Raw genomic sequence first — 26,089 nt, 5'->3', positions numbered from 1 at the left:
ATTATGACATATACAAAAGGAAGTAAAGAGAAAAAAGGATTAAATGCGGAAGTATGTGAGGGTTGGGAGGGGTTGGGTTGGAGGTTTTGATGGGGATGGTGATGGTGGGATAAAAGAGGGTGAAAGAGGTTGGCTCGCAAATATTTATTTTGAACTAAAGGCAATATACATATTTAAATTTGAAATTTGTGATTTAAAAATATCCATTTAGATTTCTCTAAACCAACCCCTTCACCCCCCCCCCCTGCAGGACTGTCTTAATAGGGTTAAAATTAAGAATTAGTTCTTGAATGACCTAGGGAAGTATGCTCCGAGGACGACTTCTTGAGGTCAGTCCCTGACCTCGCCACTGTGACCTCCTTAATGGAGGTCAAGGTTTTGCTTAACCAGGTCGAGTTCTGTGCACTGCTCGCCTGAAATGTAATATTGTTAAAAGATTTATTTGGAAAAAATCTGTTCAATCTGAAAAAAAAAGTTTTGTAGTCTACATTTAAACACGGGTTTTTGGAAAATATATATATATACCAGACTTTCTAAGCGCTTCGCGCCCACCTACTTTTTTAACTTTTAATTGTGGCTCTACTTGTGAGAATCTTTTCTTTGTACATCATCACAAAAAAGTACGCGGATTTCAAGGATTATCAGTTTTCAAAAAAATCGAAATTTCCTGGACACATTTTTGTAAAAAAATATATTAAAAAAGTAAGTAGTTCGCACCACTGTGGATTAAAACCTACATCGCAAGCATGACCGACCACAATTATGTAAATTCATGAACATGTTTTAAGTTTTCTGTTGCAACAGGGTGTCCCAATAAACATGGGAATTAATGGACTTTAAAATTGTCCTCAATTTTTTATAGCTGATAAAAATTGTACGTCGCGTTTGAAAATGTGGTCTGTCTTTTTTGTATCTTCAAAGATGATTGAGAACCCTTAACAATTTGTTGTTATTTGATAAAATGGAATCTGAAAAATTCTCCGTCAATTTTGATGGTGCAAATATTGTAATATTGTAGACCACGTTTTGGAATTCCAAAGACTAGCAGTGATACTTCTAAAATATGGTCACGTAATAATGCCACTCTGAACCAAGACGATTAGAAGATCGACACTTAATTCTCATGTTTATTGGGACACTATGTACCTGTGTAGAGAATTGATGTGCTAGATCCTGGTTTTTACACTCCGTCTCCACCAGAGCTAGCTTAGTCTGAGCTAGTTCAAGCTCAAGCTCCTAAACAATCAATCTATTAAACTCCGTCTCCACCAGAGATAGCTTAGTCTAAGCTAGTTCTAGCTCCTAAAAAAATAAACTATTAAGCTCTGTCTCCACAAGAGCTAGCTTATAGTCTTTAGCTAGTTCAAGCTCAAGCTCCTAAACAATCAACCTATCAAACACCGTCTCCACCAGAGCTAGCTTAGTCTGAGATAGTTTAAGCTAAAGCTCCTAAACAATCAACCTATCAAACACCGTCTCCACCAGAGCTAGCCTAGTCTGAGCTAGTTCAAGCTCAAGCTCCTAAACAATCAACCTATTAAACTCCGTCTCCACCAGAGCTAACTTAGTCTGAGCTACTTCAAGCTCAAGCTCCAAACTATTAAACTCCGTCTCCACCAGAGCTAACTTAGTCTGAGCTACTTCAAGCTCAAGCTCCAAAAACAATCAAACTATTAAACTCCGTCTCCACCAGAGCTAACTTAGTCTGAGCTACTTCAAGCTCAAGCTCCTAAACAATCAAACTATTAAACTTAGTCTCCACCAGACGTAACTTAGTCTGATCTAGTTTTTCTTGAAGCTCCAAAACAATCAAATTATTGATGACAATTCCATCCTTTTAGATCTAAGCAATACTATTATTACCAATCAACCTCCAGTCAAAGTATCATGTCCTGCAGGCAATGTTGAGCTCCAGGGTCGAGCTGCAGCCACTTACTTCGTGTCTGCTTGGGTTGTAATGTATCAGATTCGGCTTGAATTTTCTAAATTTAGGTTGGAAACTCAGCTTTAACCGCAAGCTAAAATTTCTTTTAAATCTAAACCTACTGAACTTAGAATTTTTAAACCCATATCAACTCTGTGGTTGTACCGAGTTTCCAATCAAAATTTGACGCAAATCGGTCAGGGGGTTTCTGAATTATAATTTAGATGTTTAAATACCTGAACTCTAGTGAGAGATTTATCTAAAGAATTCCCTGTCCCCCCCTCTCCCTCCAGATGATCTCAACCTCCTGAACTCTACTAAGAGCTTTATCTGAAGGATTCCCTTTACTGCTCCTCTCTCCTCCTTCCTCTCAAGCTTACTGGACAACTGTTTAGTGATTTGCTTGTAATCAACTATTATATTTTCCTGAAACAATGACAATGTCAACTTACACGAAGGCGTTTAAGAGACTGTTCACGTATTTTCAAGTGACCCGCCGCCCTTTAAAAAGTAGCATATTTGATTCACAACGGTACCCTTCTTTGCCGGATCGAGAATAAATTATCCATGATTTTCCACATTACCACATTATTATATAGATTACGGTTTCAAGGGTACCGTAGTAAATCGGACATTTCCCTCTTTAAATGAATTCAGTTAAAACCAACAACATCAAAAAGTCAAACACTCCATTTAAACACATTTTTAGCATCTAAAAAAATGTCCCTTAAAATTCAGAAGGATCGTTATTTTGAATTATTTCATCCAGTTATTTATGTTGATTTTAATAAAAATGTTAAGTAATTAAATAAAAAAATTTTTTAGTTCTTTTTTCGTCTGTAAAATATTTTTACCTTACTAAGAAGTTCTGATTCCAATTTGGTTAGTTCTCGTTTAAGAACCAGTTTTAGTTGGTCGGCCTCCTCAGTTATTAGATTCTTTTCACCTGACAACTCATCATTCAGTTGTCTTAAATATTAAGAATATTCAAAACAAAAAATATGATTTTTGACTTTAATTGCTTTGGGAAACCATTCATGGCCTATAACAAACTTGAATGCTGAATATTGATCTTATAAAGTGACTGTAACCGTAATTATAAGTGAACCTCCGGCCTCCATGCAAAAACTTTTATATACGATTCACATCGTTACACTTATAACCTTTATCTGATCAATAATGTTTGTAATTTTACTAAGATTAAAAATGTTTAATATTTAATATTTCCTATATTTCATAAGTTTTCGGGTTCCTCCAGTAAAAATGTGCAAGTCACTTTTGTAGAGAAATAACAATAATCTGGAATAAGAATTGAAATCATCCAATTCCTACTTCATCAGACAAACCTGTTAAGGGTATCGTGCTTTATATAATTAAGAATTGCCATCTTTGCACGGAGGGTCACTTAAAATACGCTTACAGTCCCTTTGAGCCATGTAGGAAGACATTTTTAAACGTTCTTGAACAAAATTTTGGTTTTGTATCGTTCAGATTTAAATCTGGCATTTTGCAAAACGGAACAACAGCAAACTTTAAGATCATTTTTGATGATATTTGAGTGGGCTCATCCTTGAACAACCCGAGGTGGTGTTCTTATACCTTGAGATGGCGAGCTCCTTCTCCAGGGTCTCCTTGATGTCCTCCAGCTTGTCGAGTTCGGAGCGCATAGAGATCTTTGATGTCAGGAGCTGCTGGGCAAGTACATCGTTCTCACGCTCCAATCTAACAGTACCAAAAATCATTCAAAATCTTGCATTTTTTATTTTTTTTCCCATATTTTTACTATGCTCTTCTGATGTTACAACCTTTTTTATATTTTTGGAAATATCAATAAAAGACAGTATTAAAATGGGCTATTATTTTTCTTCTATGGTCTCTAATATTAAGTAGAGAAATGTTTATTGTTTAATAACCTTCCACCCTCTTCTTCTTAAATAAAAAAAAAACTTTTTCATACATTTTTCTTTCTAAACATATTTGTCAGTTTTCAATAACCTTAGGTTGTCTGCCATTAGTTTCTTATTTTCACGCTCATATCTTGTGACAGGGTTTTCTGCTAGTCTCTCAGCTTCCTAAAATAGATGTAAGAAATCTTAAAGGGACTGTACATGAGGTTTAAAGAGACCCACGATTTAAGAGCTGTAGGATGTCCTCTTTTCAGATTTTATAATTTTCTATTGTGGTTTCTCAACTATAGTTACTCGCGGATTGTTGCAGTAGGCATGGAAAATTGATATCTTCATTCTACTCAAAAGTTACGAGGTTAAAGGTAGATTAATCTCAAGAAGAATAGTAACTGAAAAATATTAATGATTTAATAAATTATCTTCACCTTTATGTTCCTCCATTCTTTCTCGTACTTGCTCAATTTTTTAATTGTAATACTGCAGACGGTTTTCATTAAGCTCTTGGCATGATCTTCACTCCGAAGCCTTTAAGCGTCACATTTTCAAATATTTGAATTATCTCAAAATAGTTTCTTGCTTGCATTAAGAAATGCAAATTAATAAAATTTCTTATCATATATGACCTAAAATTAGCCAAAACTGCAAGTTTATTTACATAACACACACCTTGTATAAATGCACTTATTTTAAGTATATACACTCAAATAAAACCTAAGGGATGAACAATTACTATAAAAATTCAGTAAATTTTGTGGCAAAAATTTTTTAAAGGTTTTATCCATGACTTAGGATAAACATATTTTTAAAGAATTCTTACCCTTAAAGATTAGATTCAAGACAGCTTAACCTTATTTCAGTACTACCAAATCATTGTGATAACAAATATTAATGAAGTCAACAAATTTACTCTCCTCTCTCATTATTATTTGGCTCAGGTTTGTATTACAAATATTAACAATTTTCCTTTTTTTATTAATAATTCATTTTTATTTAGCGGTGTCATAACAATATCTAACCAAACCAACTTGAAGCTACCTCCGGATATTAACCTTGACCAGTTTGCTTGGATAACTCCTCTACTGGGAAACATCTCTAATGAGTGCAGGTCTGCAAGTGAAAAGTATCGCGATGCACTTATTGAAGTTCTGAACTCCACAAATCTTAAGGAAAAAGAGAATTCTCCTATGATCCCTGCAGCTCTGCAGATGTTTGATTCAAATGGAAGATTACCAATGGAAGGATTTCTTTCTGATGTTCTTGAAATTCCCATAGACCTTTGTGAATTAGTTGGGGAAAGTACAAAGTCATGCCTTTTACCAAATGCAGTAAGATTTATTGTGCTAAAAATTCCACTGGGCTATTCCAATAATCCTGGAAGTCATGGAGAGTGTCTTTCTGTGGAACAAACTGAGACTAAATATTGCACAGTCAGGCTGAAAGGAGCTGACCTGGGATTTGGAGGAATTGCATTGCCAGCAAGAAAAGTTTTTCCCGCATGAAAAGCCTTTCAGAGTATTTATACTTTTTACACCCCAGACTAAGTACAATGTATAAAGCTGACACAGACTTTGTTTCAGTGGAGCTATTTCAAACTAACGATTTCAAAAACCTTTTTGGTTTGCTCTCTGCTGAAGGTAATTTAACAAGAGTAGAAATGCAGGAACTTCAAGAGCAAGTTTTACTACTATTTGTGGGAATCTACAGTGCTGTCAGCAATCCCAGTAATGGAATGTGTTTTCCCAAGAGCTGTTCTCCAGAAGATATCAATGAAAATTACAAAGTATTAACAGCCAAATCTTTTGAGGACATCATAATTGATATCATGGGAAACCCTATTAACTTACTAAAAACTGGCAATTTAACAATAGAAACTAAAGCTGAAGACTGTTTTACAAGGGATAATAGAAGTGGGATGCCTGAAGATTATCCTTTCATTGTCTTACTTATTTACACAATCTTCAGCCTCATAGGTTGCCTCACTGTTATTGGAACACTTCTTGACTTGATCTCGCCAATCACTGAAGATGAGAAAATAAAACCACAAACAATGAAGAAAAGAATTTTAATGTGCTTTTCAGCTTATACCAATGGAAAACACCTACTTTCAACAAAATCTTCTGGACAAGACCATTTTAATTGTCTTAATGGAATGCGGTTCCTCAGTATGACTTGGGTTGTCTTGGGCCATAGTTTTGGAAGTTCACTATTTACTGGAAGAAATTTAGGAGAAGTTCTAAACCTAATATCAGGGGAAGGAGGAATAGCATTGGAGGCAGTGCTCAATGCTTTTCCATCTGTAGACACTTTTTTCTTTATGAGTGGGTCACTTACATCTTTTATACTCTTCAAAGAAGTAGAGCAGGCAGATAAAGATAAGACAAAGCATGCAATTGTACTCTTACTGTACTATGTTCACCGGTACCTCCGAATTACAATACCATATGCTCTAGTCATGGGTGTAATAATAGCTGTGTTACCCTATACCTTCTATGGTCCCAGTTGGTCTTTCACAATCAAGGAAGCAGAGGATTGCAGTAACTATGGGTGGGCAAACTTGTTGTACATACAAACATTTCTAGAGTCAACAAAGGACAGTATATGTATGGAAGTTTCATGGTATCTTGTAGATGATATGGTATTCCATTGGTTCTCTCCGATAGTTATGTACCCGGTGTTTATTGCTTTTTTAAAAACTAAAAGTCATATTGTAGGAATGTTGTGGTGGGGATTCACAATGGTCTGCTTCACAGGAGGTCTGTTCTACATGTCATATACAACCAATCAACCACCCTCAAGAACTCATATGGTTCCAGGTTTAGATGAGGATGGATACAACCTTTATGTTGACTTTTATGAAGCCCCTTGGGTAAGATACCAACCATACCTTGTTGGCATCTTACTTGGATACATCCTTCATCATACAAGAGAAAAACAAGTTAAAATAAACAATGCAGCAAATATATTATTGTGGCAGGCGGCATTTCTTGCTGGTTTTGCAGTAGTATATGGATTGTATGGGGTTAGAACACAAACAATGACCCATTTCAGCGCCTCAATTTACAATTCATTTCAACGATTAGCTTGGAGCGGAGCACTAGCATGGGTTATTTTTAGTTGTGCTAAAGGTTATGGAGGAGTGGTGAATGACCTCCTGTCTTGGTCACTTTTTGCTCCACTTGCAAGAATAACCTTCTGTACCTATCTCATCCATACCAATCTGCTGGGCATGTTTACATCATCTGTTCTACTTTCATTCCCATTTGACTTTTCATTCTGGGTAAGTGTTTGGCATTTCCTTGGATCTTTGTCAATATCCTTGACCGTGGGATTTTTCCTTTCCATGTTTTTTGAGTCACCCAGTGTAAGGTTAGAGAAACTTCTTATTGGATCAGTTCTTCAGGGCCTTATTCCAAACTCAGGAAAGCATTACAAAGATTAAGAAAAATCTTTCAGCAAGTGAAGAGAAACAGATATCCTTAAAAGAAACCCTGCTAAAACTTGGACAGGAAGAAAATTCTTAATTGTAGTCATGAAAATAAAATATGAAAAAATAATGTTGAAATTTAAAATGTGCAAATGTTTTTATTTCAAACTTTGATTTAATATGAAAGCTTTCCTTTTAGGGATGTTAACTCTGAAATATTTCATTGTGGATTCAAAATCCTGTTGAAGAAGCTCTTTTCGTACCATCATAAGCAGTGCAAGGGATACCTAAACAAATCAATATTAGGTCATGCTTTCTATTGGTATTTTACAGTGCTTTTCATTTTCTAATGTTTTCTATTATTTTCTAAAAGGAAAAAGTTGTATGACCAATTTAAAGGTGGACGATTTGGGCATGGACCAATCTTTAGTGTTTACAGCCAAATTCTCAAGTCTTAACTGATTTTCTCTTCTGATCTTAAATTGTGGACTTTTTATCTTGTCCAATTAGATTTTGCTTGCTTCATTGGCAAGAACCTTAGAATTATGATAAAATTATGTAGATTTTAAAAGATTGCAAGAACTAGGGTAAAAATTATTTAACCTGAAATATAATATCAACTCCCTGAAGAAGAAAAACATCTAGAACTCTAAAAACTAGAAAGAGAGGAAACTTGGCGGAGAAGAGAGTTAAGAACCATTGGCTAGCATACATGTGAGTCTCCAGTCCAATTTCCTAAAATAATAATAACACATTGAAATGATACAAAAAGAAAAATAATAAAGTAATTTTTGTATTTCTGGAAGTGTAAATCTATGCAAAGAAGTATATCTCAAGATGTGTCAATTAAGGATAAGAAAATATATACCTGGAAGTGTGCATGTAAATCTGGAAGTCTGGTTTCCACAAGGCGTTCAAGTTGATAGAATCGTAGCTGAAGTTGTTCAAAGTTTTCTCTTAACAAATTTTACAAATTAAAAAAAATGTATTAGGCTAATAGGGAGCTAGTTTTCAGGGGTACCTAAACATATCCCTGAGACCGTATGAGTGCATGATCTGCACCAGGACCCCGAAGCTCTGCTCCTCTGGCATCTGTAGCAGCAGAGCAGCAATCAGGAAGCTCTGACCCTGGCAGTAACCTAGACAACACACAGATATTATCCATTTGTTAGAAATATTGATTTGCTTTCAGTACCAACTTGCAGTTCCAAGTTTCAAGCTAGCTGAACATTGGTTTTCCATTCTGAACCTCCTCATGAACAGATCAGATTTTGGGTTCAAAGTTGATAAAACTCATGAATTTTTTACCATCTACTTTGCCCAAGAAACGTGTGTAAAAATGATAAACCAATTAATAAAATTTTAGGGTTTGACTTTTACATTAGTCAAAAAAGGTTGAGAAGTAAACTCTCATATATTGATTTGAAATGGAACAATGAAAACCAATAGCTGCTGAAAATTTGTATTTTCACGTAAAGGTTTGACAACTTCTTAGCTTTCCAAATTGTGCACTTCCTTCAATTAAAGGATGTATAGTGTATACTGGATAACGAGGAACATTTTTTGTAATACTGCCTGTGCGAATTTAAAGATACAAAAATATGTTTATTCTAATTGTTTGCTTTTAGTTCAAGGTATAATGCTATATAAATTATACAACTACCAATAAGCAAACACAAAATGATAAAGTTTTTTATTTTGCTGTGAAAGGTAATTTATTTTACTTCTATTTATTTCTCTATTTATTTCCAGTTTAGGCAATCTTTTGTGTATTCAATATATATAAAATATGAGAACTGCTTGAACAAAAAAACAAAAAAAACCCGAAAAAATAGAAAGAAGCTCCAGAAAAACTGATCCAGATAAAATCTCTATTGTTCTAGATAATTTGTATGAAATCTGAAAAAGACACAATAAGGTTCTCCTGTTCCATAATTGATACTTTATAAACCCATCTGAACAATTCTTTTAAGGCTGCATTCATTATTAGAAAATGGCTTTTCAGTCGCCTACCTATTTCACTATCGTATACTGAATATGCTTTACTAATTCTGTATAAAGCCTCTTGACCTCCACCACCAGCCTCCTAAAGATTATATTGAATGATATAATTAAATAAAAGTTCATTTGTATATTTTGAAAGGAAACACAAGGATTTTATCTTCAGCCGTTTTGTGGTTTATTGGATACAAACAAACAAACAGACAAAAAAAGTATATATAAGGAATTAGGAGCTAGATCTGACCCCCCGCCCCCCCCATCCCGACATGGAGAGCCAGACCACTATGGGAGCTAGCAACCAGAGCTTTGACCCCTGGATTCCACACTACTGCGGAAAGACGCTACCAGTGGTTCAAGCAGATATATTTATATGATAAAAAATTATAAAAAGAACTTTTGTTGGGATAATTTCTAGTTTTGTCGTCATTGTGAATGATTTTGTCTTAGATTATTACAATTTCAAAATTCAATGTTATCCTGGTAGCAGTTTTTATTCTCATTGTATCTATATATTATATATAAGTTGTAATCTCTGCTTGTCCGTTTGTATTTCCGATCATAACTCATGAACCCATGACAGATTTGCCTTACAATTTGATTGGGGAACTCGGGAGAACCACAGGAAAGTTCTTAGATTCCAAGTTGAGTTATCCCACTTTTAAAGTAAAAATCGAAATATAAAACTAAGTGCGTGTAAACGGCGGGAATAACTATGAGTACCCTGGGCAACGGAGTGTTCTAAAGCTAGTTAAACATATTGTCCCCCCTCTGTTGTTTACCTTGAAGAATTCATGAGCTGGGAAGGTTCTGTGAATATCTCGGAAAATAACTTTTTCATCCGGAGTTTCTTTTGTCACAAGGATCTTATAATTCTCAATAGTATTATCCATTGTCTCACTAGCTCCACTGAACAAATATAGTTTTAACCTTTCTTAATAGTATTATCCATTGCCTCACTAGCTCCACTGAACAAATATAGTTTTAACCTTTCTTAGAAAATAATTGTGAACTGAAATAAAATATGCGAAAATACATAAGAATTTTGCCAAATACTCCAATGAAAGTCAAGAGCCGTCTGCTTTAAAAAAATTATGCCAAGAGCAACAAAAAAGTTTAAATGGGTTGGTACAGCTGAGGCTTGGTGACACTTCAAAGGCGATCTGGTCTGTATAGTTGATGGATAATTTTCAAAGCTGTATTTATTGTCACAGTCATGCCATCTACAATGAACAATGTACATATATGTTTATCAATTTAGGTTCATACATGAAAGCAAAACAAAAACATATTTTGGAAGATTAAGAAACATGAAAATCTTTGCCAAGTCTCCGAATCCAGGTTAAAGAGATCTGGAAAAGGATTTAAATATCTGAACCCGGATCCATGAGATCTGAACCCTGATTAAAGAGATCTGAACCTGGATCAAAGAGCTCTGAACCCGGATTAAAGAGATCTGAACCCGGATCAAAGAGCTCTGAACACGGATGTTTAGAACTGTATTTTACCTAAGCCTCTGCCATACTTCTCCTCTGAGTGCCTCAGGAACACCAGCTTTAACCAGGCCAGCTAGTTGCTTAGGGCGGGGCTGCCCCACCTTCCACACACGCAGCACCTCCCCCCAGCTATCCAACTCAGTCTCAGTGCAGTCCTTGGACACGCCCCCGGACCCAGAGAGTAGAGGTTCATCTGTATCCGACTCATCCTCCTTTTTATTATATTTTTATATATTTTTAAATATATAATATATATTTATACATATTTAAATATATATAAATAAATATTTTTATATATTTTTAAATATATATTTTTATATATTTTTAAATATATATTTATATATATTTAAATATATATTTACATATTTTTATTATTTATATTATTAGTATTATCAGGCGCGAAGTGGAGGTTTAGCCTAGGGGGATGCACTTTAGACGCGCGTAAGCTCGGCGAATTTTTTTTTGTGCACTAAAAACCGGTATTAAGAAAAAAAAGTTTAATATCAGGCTGACTATTTGTCATCTGTCCAAAATTACCAATAATTTTAAATGAAACCCCGCGAAAAAAATATTGTAAATAAGATTAAGGTACAAAAAAGAATTTGAGAAATAATTATAAAATGGACAAATTGTGACATTGTAAAAATCTGAATATATATGCAAGTTTACTGTTTAATAAATTAGAGCCTGCCTCTGGCTAAGGGGGGGCCTATGGGGGTGCACGCGCCTGAGTATTATTATTATTAATATTATTATTACTATTATTATCATTATTATTATTATTATTATTAATATTATTATTATTTTTGTAGAAATAAAAATAATAATAATAGAACCCGAACTACTTGAATTATCTGAACTACCTGAAATACCTCTACCAGGCCTACCTGACCTACCTGAACTACATGAACTATCTGAACTATCTGAACTATCTGAACTATCTGAACTAACTATCTGAACATCCTGAACTAGCTGAACTTGCTGAAATACCTAAACTAACTGAACTACATGAACTACCTGAACTACCTTAAATATCTGAACTATCTGAACTATCTGAACAACCTGAACTATCTGAACTATCTGAACTACCTGAACTATCTGAACTCAGGCAATCTTTTACAGATTGAACCCGTTTGGTCAACCAGAGCACCGTTACTATAGAGGAGAGATTCTTATAGAATTTTTTTTCCAAGAAGTCTGAGGGCTTGGGGCTGGTTCCAATCAGACCCCAAAGCAGATTATGACTATTTAGGTTAATACTTAAGGATATTTTAAGCGGCAAGATTTGGTCGCGAAACTACCTGAACTAGCTAAACTATCTTTTCTAACTGACCTGCCTGAACTATCTGAACTACCTGAACTACCTGATCTACCTGACCTAACTGCACCACATGCACTACCTACACTACCTGCACTACCTGCACTACCTTAACTACCTAACCTACCTGACCTACCTGCACTAACTTACCTACCTGCACTACCTGAACTACCTGACCTTCCTGAACTACAAAACAAACCTGCTCTAAAGTACTCGAAGACTCCAGTGTTTCTCCGCCTCGCCAAGACGCCAGTCCTGAGGCGAGCAGGGCGGATATTCGCCCCTGTTGTTCAAGTTCCTCGCCCTTTCTCACCTCGATCAGCTGTAGGTCAGTGCCTTGACCTCGAATACTCAGGTAGAACCTTGAAATTCAAATTTATTATTTGAAAGTTTTTGTTATACCCGAACAATAAGTGTACAACAGTGCGTTTTCACACGTTCTTCCGTTTTTAATTGAGTGCTCCTTAAAATCCTAAATTTATTTTAGTTAAAGTTAAACAAATTATCATTTAAAATATTTGAAACAGATGCTAAGATTTACTGTTCTGTTTAGGGGAAAAGAGATTATGAAATTCTACAAAGCAACTGATTACAAACACCAATCTTCAATTTCACATATCTTTGCAACTTGATGACGTTAGTCTTAACTTGGCGTTGAATAATTAATCTGGCGAGTTCAAAGTTTAGAACATGAACTGTCTGCAAAGATTTAAGACTAAGATTTAGATGCAAGTTATCAGTTCCTTTTTGTGCATTTTACCTTCTGACAACAGATCTCCTTGTATAATACCAATATCTCTCAGTAGCTGGATATATACGAGCTTTCGTCTCTATTACAAACCTTACAGGCTCAGCTATCTACAAATATCACTCTCATTTGATAACTATCATCGCAATGAATATTTTTATTCTACATAAAAAGATGCGACGCATAATATATTGTATGCACAGGCGTATACGAGTGAGGGGGGGGGGGGGCTAAATTAGTGGAATCTTGATTTCAAGGGAGGTTTCTGCGCTTTTATCACTCCCAAGTTGGGAGTGAAAAAAAGAGCAGAAATTCGATCTTAACGCGCGGTTTCTATTGGAAAAAAATACCGATGAAAAAAAAAATTGAAAAAAGTTATTTCTTCAATTATTCTCTTCAGATAAGAATAAAAATTCATTTCTGGTAATTTCACATTTTTTCACTAACATAAATTATTGAGCTTGTGCTTCCCTGTTCGCTCTTATCAACTGTTAGAATTGAGTTGAAAAAATGAAATATGATCAGAAATTCATGACGCTAACCCGACCGTAAACAACAAACATGTGTGGCAAACAAGCAAATCAAATTACAGGGAAATAGTTGGTAAAAACAAACATTCAGAATAGGTTTGCAAATATAATAATAATAACAATCATGATATAATTTCAAAAATAATAATAAAAAACGGTAAAGAATTTAAAAAAAAAATTAGGATAGAATTTCAAAAATAATAATAAAACAATTATGATAGAATTTAAAATATAATAATAAAAAAATGGCAAATATAATAATAAAAAACATTCAGGATAGAATTGGAAATATGAAAATAAGAACAACATTGAAAAAAAACTGCAGAAATTAAATGCAAATAAAATAATAAAAAAGATTAAGCTCAAACAGATAGGATTTGTCCTGAATAACTGTTGCTTCAAATTATTTTGGTTTAAACTCTGTACAAATTCTAGTCTCTTTTTAGCAAATGACTAATTTGTAAATAAAAATAAACCGAGTGCGTAGTATGTTCCTCCAATGTATGTATGTAGACTTTAGATGAAAGTAACTTTAAAGTTTGATGTCGTGTGCACTGTGCACAGTGCAATGACCAGGGTTACCCAACCACAAAGGATGGGATTTCAGAGACGACTTCAAATGTATACTGTCTGCGTTTTATATTCATGGTTTATTAAGCCATTAAACGACTGTCAATAGGGCAGAAGTCTGAATTTAATCTTGAAATTGTTATATATAAAGAGTTTGAGATCGTCTTTGCAGTCTTATTGTTTGTGGGTAACCCTGTACAATGAACATACTGTACAATTTTTTTACCTTAGCAATGACAAGATCAGCTGCAACTGTCATGTACACGCTATGTATATCCGGTCCAGTCTCCTGGTTTAGTACAGCAAACGCTGCTTCACGTGGATCCCAGGACCCCTGATACAGACAATAAAATAGATTAGAAGGACCCCTGACACAGACAGTCAAAAAGTTAGAAGGACCCCTGATACAGACAATCAAATAGTAAGAAGCAAGGAACTATATACAGGAACGCCCAACTCAGATATGCACATATTATGTACTGTACACTGTGGGAAAAATGTAAACAAACCCAGTGCCCCCACAGAAGTTGAAGGGAAAGGACTACAACCCAATGTGATATTACAGTCCAACAAAAACAAGTTAATATATCAAGTTAGAGCGAATATATATGGTCAATATGGAAAATACAATAGCAATATATTTTTATTCCAACCCGTTAGGCCCTTCTCCCTCAAAAATGGTGCGTTGGCCCTGAATTCTTTTGTTTTGATCTCCTCCCACTGCAGTACACAGATTTGACGAATGAGATATGGCTGTTCCTGGTCTATATATTTCTTGGTAAGAAGGACCCCTGATACAGACAATAAAATAGTTAGAAGGACCCCTGATACAAATGTGATCGATCAAACCTTTTAAGACAATTAAATGTTTAAAACTTAAAAGGACCTGTGATAAAAACAATTAAACCTTTTAAAGGACCTCTGATGTAATCAATCAGAACTTGAGAAAGATCTCTGATATATATAAAAAAAATCAAAACTCTTTATGGACCCTGATATCGATTATAAACAATCTTAAAATACCCTTTTTATAAGATCTATAGTAAAACCTGATATAAAAAATATAAAAAATTGAACCTTAAATGACCTTGAACTATTTTTAACATAAAAAATCAAACCTGCAATGACAATTGATTTCTATCAAACCAAACATAAAAAAATAGAAAATAAAAAAATACAAACAATTAAACAACGAAAAGGATTAGTCGGATTTAAGTAATCAGGGACTGAATTTAATGAATTTCCAGGGTCGTTGAACTGTCTACTGTTGGATCAAATTTGGATCACCAACTCAAATTTTTCCTACATCATAATTAAAACCGTCAGTAGATAGTTCTGCGACGTAGTTAAAATTTATTAAATTCGGTCCCAGGAGTAGTAGCTGAACTAGATACGACTAGCTGAACTAGGTAGGACTAGCTGAACTAATTAGGACTAGCTGAACTAGGTAGGACTAGCCGAACTAGGTAGGACTATTTGAACTAGGTAGTACTAGTTGAACTAGACGTAGGACTAACTGGATTAGGTAGGACTAGCTGAACTATGTAGGACTATCTAGGCTAGTATAATTATTTTGAAGTTAATTCTATAGTCTAATATTTTTTACACACGAGATGTAGTTCAACCTTCCGTACATAGTTCAACTACTTCTCACTGATAATTAGATTCGACCAGTGAACTTTTACCTGTATAGTCCAGCCTGCGCCGGCCGGAAGCATTCTGACCCCCTCGAGTAGCTGCATATCACTGTGCCGAACATTCCGACCAGGAGACACAAGCATACCAAAACATCGCTCAACCTTGATAGCAGAATGATACAGGGTTTCCCAAAAAACGTGGGAACTAAGAGAAGAATTCGAAGTAGTTTTTGTTAAGAAATAGCTCTGTATAACCTAATTTCAATGGTCATAATAAAGTTACGTCTGCTAGCAGCATATTTTATGTAAACGGTAGATGGCTGTTTTGTTGAGCTGAAAAACGTTGTATGATGTAGGTATGCTCTATAATATTCCTGCAAAATAAACAGTTAAGAGGAAAAACTGTACTGTGTTTGTAAACAGGAATTTCTGAATTTACTAAGTACAACAATTTGCAATCAAAACTTAAACAAACAAATTCTTAACTCAAGCAGAAAAAAATCCACGGATTACAGCTTTCTTATGTAGGCATCACCATACTAAATCGAAAAATCATTTACAAAGACGATATCAAAATCGTCACTTAATTCCTATGTTTATTGGGACACCCTATTCGAAACATGGCCCAACCCTAGCCCAAAATTTGCTGACCCCCCCCCCCATTCCCCTTTTGAATAGGTTTTAAACGTTTTATAAAACAGACACCTTCAGATTTAGTGAAAAAGTAGAAAAAGTGGTTTGTAAACATGGATATAAGAAACAAAATATTATTTGTCTGAAAACATGTATTCGTTAAACTTCCGTGTCATTTAAGTGAGAGGTCCTAACATTGATTTTTTTAGAATTAGTTATTTTTGATAAATGAGGATATACAAAGTAACTGAACATGCATTGCACGGGTATACCTTTTTTTCTAAAAGTTAGATTTCTTACCTTTATTTTGGTTAATCTGACAGAATGAAACTATTTCTGGAGTTTGGTTGAACTGAGAGATTGAAACTATTTCTAACCTTGAGTTTGGTTGAACTGGCAAATTAAACCTATTTCTAACCTTGAGTTTGGATGAACTGGCAGATTAAACCTATTTCTAACCTTGAGTTTGGTTGAACTGTCAGATTAAACCTATTTCTAACCTTGAGTTTGGTTGAACTGGCAAATTAAACCTATTTCTAACCTCGAGTTTGGTTGAATCTAAAATTTGACAAACTGAAAATATTTCTAACCTTAAGTTTGGTTGAGTCTGAAACCTGGCAGATTGAAACTAAAACTCGTTTCTCCACATTTGACTTGAGCTTAAAACAATCTTTATCCCTAAATAATAATATATAAATTGTAAATCCATTAAATGCAAATGTTAACTGTTAACAACAGTTTTTCACAACCGACAATAAACAAATAATTAAAAGCTTCAGTTTTTTTTATTTATCGCCTCCCTTAAAAAAATATCAGCCACTAAATTTTTTTTTATTTTCGAAAGAGGAAGAGTGAGGGCAGCGATTCAAATAGTTTTTAATCTTGTAAATGTGGACCCCCCATTTTTTGCCAGACACTTTTGTCTTCCTACCTTGGCACATAGACAAAGTTCCCCTTGGTATCGTCCTCCCTGATCTCGAGGCCGACCTCAAATACGACCTCCTCCTCCTCGAGGGAGAGCTGCAGCTGGTGCTGAACACGAACACCTTGTCCTACTCCAATATTTTCCGATTCAAATTTTTCCTTTTTTTTCTGATATAATGGTTAATATTTTTTAAGAAACTGAAATGTTTATAACTGCTCTATCTTCATCTATTATCCTAATAATCTACTTCTCTTATTCTACGTCTTTTACATCTTATTACTTCTCTAATCTACCTCTTTTCTATCTTATTATTTCTCTTATCTACCTCTTTTACATCTTATCACTTCTTTTCTCTTCCTCTTTATTCTATCTTATTACTTCTCTATATTACTTATCTGTGCTACATCTTTTCTATCTTATTACTTCTCTAATCTACCTCTTTCCTATCTTATTACTTCTCTATTCTATCTCTTTTCTATCTTATTACTTCTCTATTCTACCTCTTTTCTATCTTATTACTTCTCTATGCTACCTCTTTTCTATCTTATTACTTTTCTATTCTACCTCTTTTCCATCTTATTACTTCTCTATATTCTACCTCTTTTCTATCTTATTACTTATCTAATCTACCTCTTTTCTATCTTATCAGTTCTCTATTCTACCTCTTTTCAATCTTATTACATCTCTATTCTACCTCTTTTATCTTATTTCTTCTCTAATCTACCTCTTTTCTATCTTATCAGTTCTCTATTCTACCTCTTTTCTATCTTATTACTTCTCTAATCTACCTCTTTACTATCTCATTACTTCTCTATTCTACCTCTTTTCTATCTTATTACTTCTCTTATCTACCTCTTTTACATCTTATCACTTCTTTTCTCTTCCTCTTTATTCTATCTTATTACTTCTCTATTCTACCTCTTATATCTTTATTACTTAACTGTTCTACCTCTTTTCTAAGATAAGATAAGATAAGATAACGTTTATTGCTAAAATAAATGTATCTGTATACAGATAGAGTTTACAATCACAAAATTGATGATTATATTAACAGTACAAGTATAAAGCAATTAGGTGGAAAATAGCTCTTGGCTGTTTTGATTATTTTTTCCACCTAATGTTAGTAATAATAACAGAATATTTCAATTAAATAGATTTAAGGAGAACGATTAGAGATAAGGGTGCGAATTTATCATATGCAAAATAGTTTATACATAAATTCGAATAACTATATTTTAAATTAATTTTCATACATGTACACAACAAATATCAAAGCATATTAAAACATATCTAATTAGTTTTACATGAATAGCAATTCGGTTTATAACACATTGTCCTATAATTTTCAAAAAGAGNTGCTTTTCTATCCTTTCCTTGCACTTTACTCCATTCAGACCCTTCGCTTTCTTTCGAATTCTCCAACTTCTCCAATTTTTTTACTAAATCGCTTATAAGACCCATGTCTATTTTTGTGTCAGTCATTTTGAGTCTAGTAGAAATATTTTTTACTGGAAATAAATGCACTAAACAAGTTATCTGAGTGTTTGTGTTTTCACATAATATGGAGCATGTGAATAAGTTAACCCGGTGTTGGGTTGTCGGTCAGTTTAATCCGGGAGCTCACAAAGACACGTCCGGTCAGCTCGGATAACTACACTACACTATCTTATTACTTCTCTATTCTAACTCTTTTCTATCTTATTACTTCTCTATTCTAACTCTTTTCTATCTTATTACTTCTCTATTCTAACTCTTTTCTATCTTATTACTTCTCTATTCTACATCTTTTCTATTTATTACTTGTCTATTCTACCTCTTTTCTATCTTATTACTTCTCTATTCTACCTCTTTTCTATCTTATTACTTCTCTATTCTACATCTTTTCTATCTTATTACTTCTCTATTTTACATCTTTTCTATCTTATTACATGTCTATTCTACCTCTTTTCTATCTTATTACTTGTCTATTCTACATCTTTTCTATCTTATTACTTCTCTATTCTACATCTTTTCTATCTTATTACTTGTCTATTCTACCTCTTTTCTATCTTATTACTTCTCTATTCTACATCTTTTCTATCTTATTACTTGTCTATTCTACCTCTTTTCTATCTACTACTTGTCTATGCTACCCCTTTTCTATCTTATTGCTTCTGTATTTAACCTCTTAGTCTTTCTATATTATTAAATATTTCTTCTGTATTCTACCAATAACTTTTAACTTCTAGACCCTTTAATCTTAAATATTTCTTCTCCCTCCACAACTATTTCCAGTCTCCAATTAAGCTTATTAAATTGGATTATTTTCCTTTAGGTTTTTCGAATGCTTTCGCAAAATTTACAAATATCTTCTCCACAGCTGCGGCCACTTCACACCTGAAAATGATAATATATAAGGGCATGTTGCATGTTGGTGTAATTTCATGTGTGTGTTCTGCATCTTATCCACACTCTGAGATGCAGGTCATTATTCTTCATCACTGGTAGTCCTCGAGTCATGGGATGGGAGAAATTATCACAACGGATTGTACTTCAATATTCTAGTTTTATATGTTAGATATTCATACCTACATTTGTTTTATTTACTATTCAAAATTCATCAAAAGGCCTTATAATTGTTTCTTTTACATTCAGATACTTTATAAATTGGTTTCGTTAATCTGGCATAGAACATCAGTTTTGATATCAATACCAAATCTGATAAATCTACTGAGGAAGCTTCATTGAGTTGTATTCTTTACATCTTCAGAGAAAGAAACTATGACCTTCACAGTAGTTCAGAGTATTAGATGCATTGGTCCTAGAATCCAAACCAACAATGAAACCTTGGTAAGCTGTTAACTGCTGCACAATATGAAATTCCAAATAAAATGTTACTTACTTGATTCGTTGGGGCACCCTTTAACCCCTTATCTTAGTAACAATGATGAAAATATCGTCAGTTTTTATCTTAAGATTAGCAAAATTTTGTGAATTGTCTTCCTTGCCTTGGCTGCGTGAATTCGAAAGTAATTTTTAGAGAACTAGACTTTTTTGGCGCTTCGCGCCCATCCTATATTTCAACTCTTAATTCTTGATCTTGCTTTATCTGCGAGCTTTTCTTTTTGTAGAATGTAAAATAAAAAACATAGAAAAGTTTCCGTATTTCATAATATTTTTTCGCGCAACAATTAGGGGGCGTATTTAAAAACAAATTTCTGCGGATTTTTTATTTAAAAATTGTGTTTTTAGAATTTTTTACTCAATGTTTTGTAGTGGTCGACGTTTTGTAGCAGTTGACGTTTTGTAGTAGTCGACGTTTTGTAGCAGTCGTCGTTTTGTACACCATCGACGTTTAGATAATCGACGTTTTGTTATCTTTGAAAGTTGCCGCTTGGGAAAAATCCTTTGGGAAAGTACCTAACATCTACACAAAACATCTAGGTGTCTGTAAAATACATCTTCTATTTATACACTTGCTTGTTTGTTTGTTTTGGTGTTTGTTTGTTTGTTGTTTGTTTGTTTGTTTGTTTGTTTGTTTGTTTGTTTGTTTGTTTGTTTGTTTGTTTGTTTGTTTGTTTGTTTGTTTGTTTGTTTGTTTGTTTTTGTCCGTTTATATCCAATAAACGTCAATTTTAAGAAGTATTAAAAAAGGCATTTTTAAAGATCGCTGCCAGATGAGAGGGTCACAACATTCAGATGATCCCTACCCGTTCCATTCCGGCCACCTGTCCCCCAACCAACCTTTTATAGCAGGGGTTTTAACATTTCTTTTTTGAATTTCTAAAAAATATTTAATTTATCAGTTTACCTGAATACAAAGCACTGGTACAAGTGACCGGCCTCCTTATCTGGCATACTAGCGGTGAACGCGAAACAGGATTTCTCCGTTGTGGTAATATCACCCCGGGCGAAATAGGTTATTCTACATATTTATCCAATGAAAAATTGAATCTACGGAAAATAAAAATTTGCAACAGGTTTTACCATATTTTAAAAACATTCTAAACTTAAAAAGAATAAATTGAACACTTGCCTCAAACTCAAATTTTATAATCCCTATATCTTTGCAACCTGATGGTCTAAACCTTTGATATTTTAAATTTTTCACATCTGTTTTGTATTAAGACTAGTCTACAACATCCGGTTTCAAAGATTAGAATTAGAAAATTAAAGAATGAGTACCGTAATCAATTAATTGAGAATTACCCCCCGGGGGAAAAAAGTTAGACATAAAAATGTCAACCTTTTTTGAGTATTTTTACCCAAAAATTCATTTGCCAAAAATTCAGCGAATAACACATTAAATTTTTTTTGCTTCATTCAAACACACCTATTATCTGAAGGAAAACTTATTTGAAAAGGGAGGAGGGGAATAATATTTCCATAATTCCATGAATATTAATATTTATATCGGATTTATTCCTGTGTATCTTGATGCTACTAACCCTCCTCCTGGTGGCAGATTCTCGAACTACTACGCAACCACTGGACAGGCGGGGCACAGACACAGACACTCCCATTGGGGAAACACATTCCTGTTTAATAAAATAACATTATATTTTAAACTAAGATTTTAATTACATTAATTAGATATTTGAGAAAAGGTAAGAGGTCTGCCAAGTAACTATTTCCTTCTTGCACCTTGTTGTTGTTGTTAACCGTTTTGGTATTTGCTCTCAGGGTCAAAATTTGCCAGGTATTCAAAAGTTTATTCTCAACATTTGCATAGATTTTCAAATTGTTTGGTTTAAGCATTTGCTTTTCTTGTACACTAAGCTGCCAAATTGACCCTGGAAAAAAATACATGCAAAAAGAACGAACCAGAATAAAAACACCCAAAACAAAAACGAATGACTTAAAATGATCCTTTTTTTTGTTCGTTTTATTTATTTTATTTAGGATTAAAATTTTGCCACGTTTGTTAAAGTAAACTTTAACAGAATACGGTTTTGAAATGTTGGAAGTTTTATTGAAAGTTTTTAAAAAACGATTCACAACACTTTATACGAGAAACAAAGAAATTTTTTGCTCAAATATTTTAAAACATCTTTTTGTTTTGTCCCACCTTGTCATTATTCCTCCACCATAGGGGAAATTTTAAAAAATTATTTTTATTTCCTTGCGGTTGAACCTAAAACTTACCTTACTAAGAAGAGTCATATTCTGCTGTATCATTGCTTCATCCTATTAACAAAGCTGTAAATATTACATCCTCACCATTTACATTTTTCAACTATGTATTGTATTATTTGTTATAAAGACAAAACCCTTGGAGAGGACCAATCGGCTCCAAAATTAAAACGTAAAAAATTGTAACGTCTACGAAAATACGAATTTTTTAGTATTGAAGAGAGTAAAATGTTTTCCCTATAAAAACAAAGCAAAGAAGTATTCAAAGATATTTTCTTTTATTGCGCGCGCGCGTAGACATTTAAGGCTTTGGAGGTGATTATTTTGAGCGCATATTTTTTTCAAGAGTATCTTCCAATGAAATTAATGAAGTTAAGATTGATTAACTGTCAAAAAAATCGTATTTTTTTCACGAAAAGCGCGTGCGCGCAATTTTGCTCAGATCCGTTCAAAACTTAAAAATGAATGTTGTAATATACATAATTTTAAGCTCGCATATAAAAATCAGGACAATTCTAAGTTATGTTTAAACACTGTTCAAGGGCGTATACAGAAATAAATGTAGGGGGGGGGCAAGATTTGCGCGAAGCTTTTGCCCCCCCCTAGGAGCTCCTGGGGGGGGGGCAAAATTCGAACTGTAAATTCATAACACTTGGCTTCTTGGATATCAGGCGTAAGTATAAGATACTTAAAAGGCACACATACAGTCCAAATAATTACCTTCTAAGCATTGTTTCTAAAAAATCGACATTTTATTATACTTTTACAGGTATATTTAGTATTTAAACTAGAGATAGTAAAAGACATTTTTGAAAATAAAAACTTAACTTAAACTTAAATTCTATGAGATGAAAAGAAGTACAAAGGTCCAGAAAATAATTATGACTTGTAAAAGTTTCTGTTGTGAAAAAAAGTAGGAGTACAATTGCTGCAATCTAAGAATGAATGATAACTCAAGGCTTATAAATAACAGTATTTGATTCATGATAATTATTAATCAGCAATTCACAGATACCAGTCACAACGGCAACTTTTAACAGACTCACATCACTACTAAACAAGACTAGCATATAATGTAAAGTGTGTGAGCTGTACAAATGTATGCAGACTGTGTGTTCTCTAACCCAACTAAACTCTGTGTACTCTGTGAACTTAAAAGTTAAAATTAGGTTAGGTTGGTTAGGTTAACTTGGTTACAGCATGAGCACTGCACTGTAATTATATATATTTTAAAATTTTGTTTTTTTATAATAATCATGAAAAGCAAACTTATTTTTTTTGATTTCTTCACTTTTCAGTTAAGATTTGAAAAGTGTGAAAGGCTTGCAGAATTCTAGGGGGGGGCTACGCCCCCCCCCTTTACAAGTCTAGGGGGGGCACTGCCCCCCATGCCCCCCCCCTGTATACGCCCTTGACACTGTTTAAATTTCCCGGAGAGTAATACGTTTCATGCCTCCCCCCTGACTTTAGTTTACAATGAGAGTCCATAGAAAAGAGGCACGATATGAACATTCTATAAACTAACTTTTATCAAATAGTTTTGTTTAAGTCTAAAGATTAAATATGATTTTAATTTTCCAGTTTTGCCTTAGGATCTCCAATATTGACTGTTCCAAGATGATAAATGTTGTGGAAGATCGTGTGGTCTTGATCCTCTAGAATAACAGAAATTAACTTAGTGGGTCTCTTTTTAAGAGTACTATTCATCAAATCAAATCAAATCAAATCAAATCAAATCAAATCAAATCAAATCAAATCAAATCAAATCAAATCAAATCAAATCAAATCAAATCAAATCAAATCAAATCAAATCAAATCAAATCAAATCAAATCAAATCAAATCAAATCAAATCAAATCAAATCAAATCAAATCAAATCAAATCAAATCAAATCAAATCAAATCAAATCAAATCAAATCAAATCAAATCAAATCAAATCTTAAATGAATCCTACCACCAACCAGTCCCAACTCTCAAAAGTGAAATAAAAGAATACATAACTATCAAATTGGAGAATCCGTAGTAACATTTTATAATAATAAATTAAGAAGACAACCACAGAATCCGTAGTAACATTTTATAATAATAAATTAAGAAGACAACCACAGAATCCGTAGTAACATTTTATAATAATAAATTAAGAAGACAACCACAGAATCCGTAGTAACATTTTATAATAATAAATTAAGAAGACAACCACAGAATCCGTAGTAACATTTTATAATAATAAATTAAGAAGACAACCACAGAATCCGTAGTAACATTTTATAATAATAAATTAAGAAGACAACCACAGAATCCGTAGTAACATTTTATAATAATAAATTAAGAAGACAACCACAGAATCCGTAGTAACATTTTATAATAATAAATTAAGAAGACAACCACAGAATCCGTAGTAACATTTTATAATAATAAATTAAGAAGACAACCACAGAATCCGTAGTAACATTTTATAATAATAAATTAAGAAGACAACCACAGAATCCGTAGTAACATTTTATAATAATAAATTAAGAAGACAACCACAGAATCCGTAGTAACATTTTATAATAATAAATTAAGAAGACAACCACAGAATCCGTAGTAACATTTTATAATAATAAATTAAGAAGACAACCACAGAATCCGTAGTAACATTTTATAATAATAAATTAAGAAGATAACCACAGAATTTTCAGTGACATTTTATAATAATTGTTTTAATCTTAACTATACCTAATAGATTTTCATTTGTCAAACTGTTGTTCAAAGTTATTTCTGATCCATCTTCAACCTCCTCAGCCTTCTTATCCTCCTCCATCTCTACCTCCCCCTTCTTTTCGTTCTCCTCAAGGCACTCCTTCAGGCTCTCCTCAATTTGCTTCTCATCCCCGACAAATCCTAGAAAATTAAATCTTTAAATTTGTTAGAATCAAAATGTTTTGATTCAGATCCCAGTTCTGAGCTTGACATCGAAATCAATGCTTTATCTCGATCTCTTCTTAATCTGCAGATTAACTTAAGCTTTATTCGGGATCCGCAGTGTAATTCTTCCCTGAAAGGACAACTGAAATGAAGAGATTTTAGCAATGATCCGCAAATTCAAAGTGCCCACAGTGGATATCGATATCATCAAGCAAACTTATCGCTTTACACCCGCCATTTCCAATTTCCAAGTTCTAAGTTTTAAGTTAATTTACAGACCTGGATCAGGGCTTGGAGACTGTTCTTTCACAACCTCGTATTCCTCCGAGGTCGGAACAGAGTCAGAGCTCTCAACCTCAACCTACGAACCAGATATATCCATAGGAAGGATATTAGAGAACAAATTTTTTAGCGCATTTTCTGTTTTTAACATTGTTTTATGATCTCAATATAATTAAAGGTTCTTAAGAATTCATTTGACCATCCATTAAGATGAGGCTTGTTTAGATCACAACCGCGCCTTTAAATCTCTGTCTGAGTAACAGTAAGAAAGATATGACCAATTTTCCATACCCGCAAGTTATTTTTATAAAGAAAGCATAATTTGAGGTAATCAATTTTCATCTAAAAGAGCTCATTCGTCCTCGTTAAATCAACGTTGTTGTCAATAAAACATGTTAATTGTTACTATTTACAATATAAATGGAGGGCTTTCAATTTTATTTAAAATTAACAGTAAAACAAAAAACAAAAAAAGTGTTGTGAAAATTACAGTTAAAACGAGAGGAATATCGTTAACAGTTTTTGAAATTAAATTTTAAGTCAGCTATCAACATTGTTAGTCGAATTAACGTATAAGGACCATATTATTTATTATAGCTTTATATGTCTGTCATCAAACTTTGGACACTAACCGGGTTACGTGCAAAAGCAAATAGGAGCCAGTAGCTTTTACACAGAA

General features: G+C 33.5%; 2 protein-coding genes across 4 annotated transcripts in view; one reads left to right on the top strand and one right to left on the bottom strand.

Annotated features, from left to right (window-relative positions):
* LOC111709066 (rab GTPase-activating protein 1-like) overlaps positions 1 to 26,089 on the bottom strand; it is a 28,227-nt gene that overhangs the window by 1,919 nt on the left and 219 nt on the right. Inside the window, 28 exon segments of the mRNA XM_023482653.1 lie at positions 296 to 413; positions 1,147 to 1,233; positions 2,229 to 2,265; positions 2,268 to 2,350; positions 2,779 to 2,893; positions 3,524 to 3,646; positions 3,920 to 3,996; positions 4,257 to 4,356; positions 7,448 to 7,542; positions 7,859 to 7,990; positions 8,124 to 8,211; positions 8,277 to 8,394; positions 9,269 to 9,341; positions 10,036 to 10,162; positions 10,762 to 10,961; positions 12,267 to 12,429; positions 12,828 to 12,925; positions 14,142 to 14,249; positions 15,601 to 15,714; positions 16,776 to 16,863; positions 17,117 to 17,237; positions 19,419 to 19,486; positions 20,901 to 21,014; positions 21,515 to 21,627; positions 22,235 to 22,276; positions 23,810 to 23,877; positions 24,940 to 25,104; positions 25,408 to 25,489. Of these exon segments, the coding sequence (XP_023338421.1) occupies positions 296 to 413; positions 1,147 to 1,233; positions 2,229 to 2,265; positions 2,268 to 2,350; positions 2,779 to 2,893; positions 3,524 to 3,646; positions 3,920 to 3,996; positions 4,257 to 4,356; positions 7,448 to 7,542; positions 7,859 to 7,990; positions 8,124 to 8,211; positions 8,277 to 8,394; positions 9,269 to 9,341; positions 10,036 to 10,162; positions 10,762 to 10,961; positions 12,267 to 12,429; positions 12,828 to 12,925; positions 14,142 to 14,249; positions 15,601 to 15,714; positions 16,776 to 16,863; positions 17,117 to 17,237; positions 19,419 to 19,486; positions 20,901 to 21,014; positions 21,515 to 21,627; positions 22,235 to 22,276; positions 23,810 to 23,877; positions 24,940 to 25,104; positions 25,408 to 25,489 (2,917 nt within the window).
* On the top strand, positions 4,630 to 7,408 carry LOC111709061 (nose resistant to fluoxetine protein 6). Of its 3 annotated transcripts, XM_023482648.1 has the most exons (3): positions 4,635 to 4,766; positions 4,826 to 4,936; positions 6,543 to 7,408. In XM_023482648.1, exons 2-3 carry the CDS (start codon positions 4,927 to 4,929, stop codon positions 7,268 to 7,270), a joined length of 738 nt encoding a protein of 245 aa, XP_023338416.1. In that variant the 5' UTR covers positions 4,635 to 4,766; positions 4,826 to 4,926; the 3' UTR covers positions 7,271 to 7,408. The 3 variants fall into 3 exon arrangements, with proteins under 3 accessions (XP_023338417.1, XP_023338415.1, XP_023338416.1); XM_023482649.1 differs by lacking the exon at positions 6,543 to 7,408 and having other exon boundaries at positions 4,630 to 4,766; positions 4,826 to 5,582; XM_023482647.1 differs by having other exon boundaries at positions 4,634 to 4,766; positions 4,826 to 7,408.

This window comes from Eurytemora carolleeae, unplaced genomic scaffold (genome assembly GCF_000591075.1).
Source record: "Eurytemora carolleeae unplaced genomic scaffold, Eaff_2.0 scaffold377, whole genome shotgun sequence".
NCBI classification, from domain to species: domain Eukaryota; kingdom Metazoa; phylum Arthropoda; class Copepoda; order Calanoida; family Temoridae; genus Eurytemora; species Eurytemora carolleeae.
The sequence above is the reverse complement of the archived record's forward strand: the minus strand, read 5'-3'. Positions and strand labels throughout refer to the sequence as shown.

Bases quoted from the DNA above. Each gene is read 5' to 3' on its own strand.
- LOC111709061 (XM_023482647.1), top strand. From the start codon at position 5,327: ATGAAAAGCCTTTCAGAGTATTTATACTTTTTACACCCCAGACTAAGT.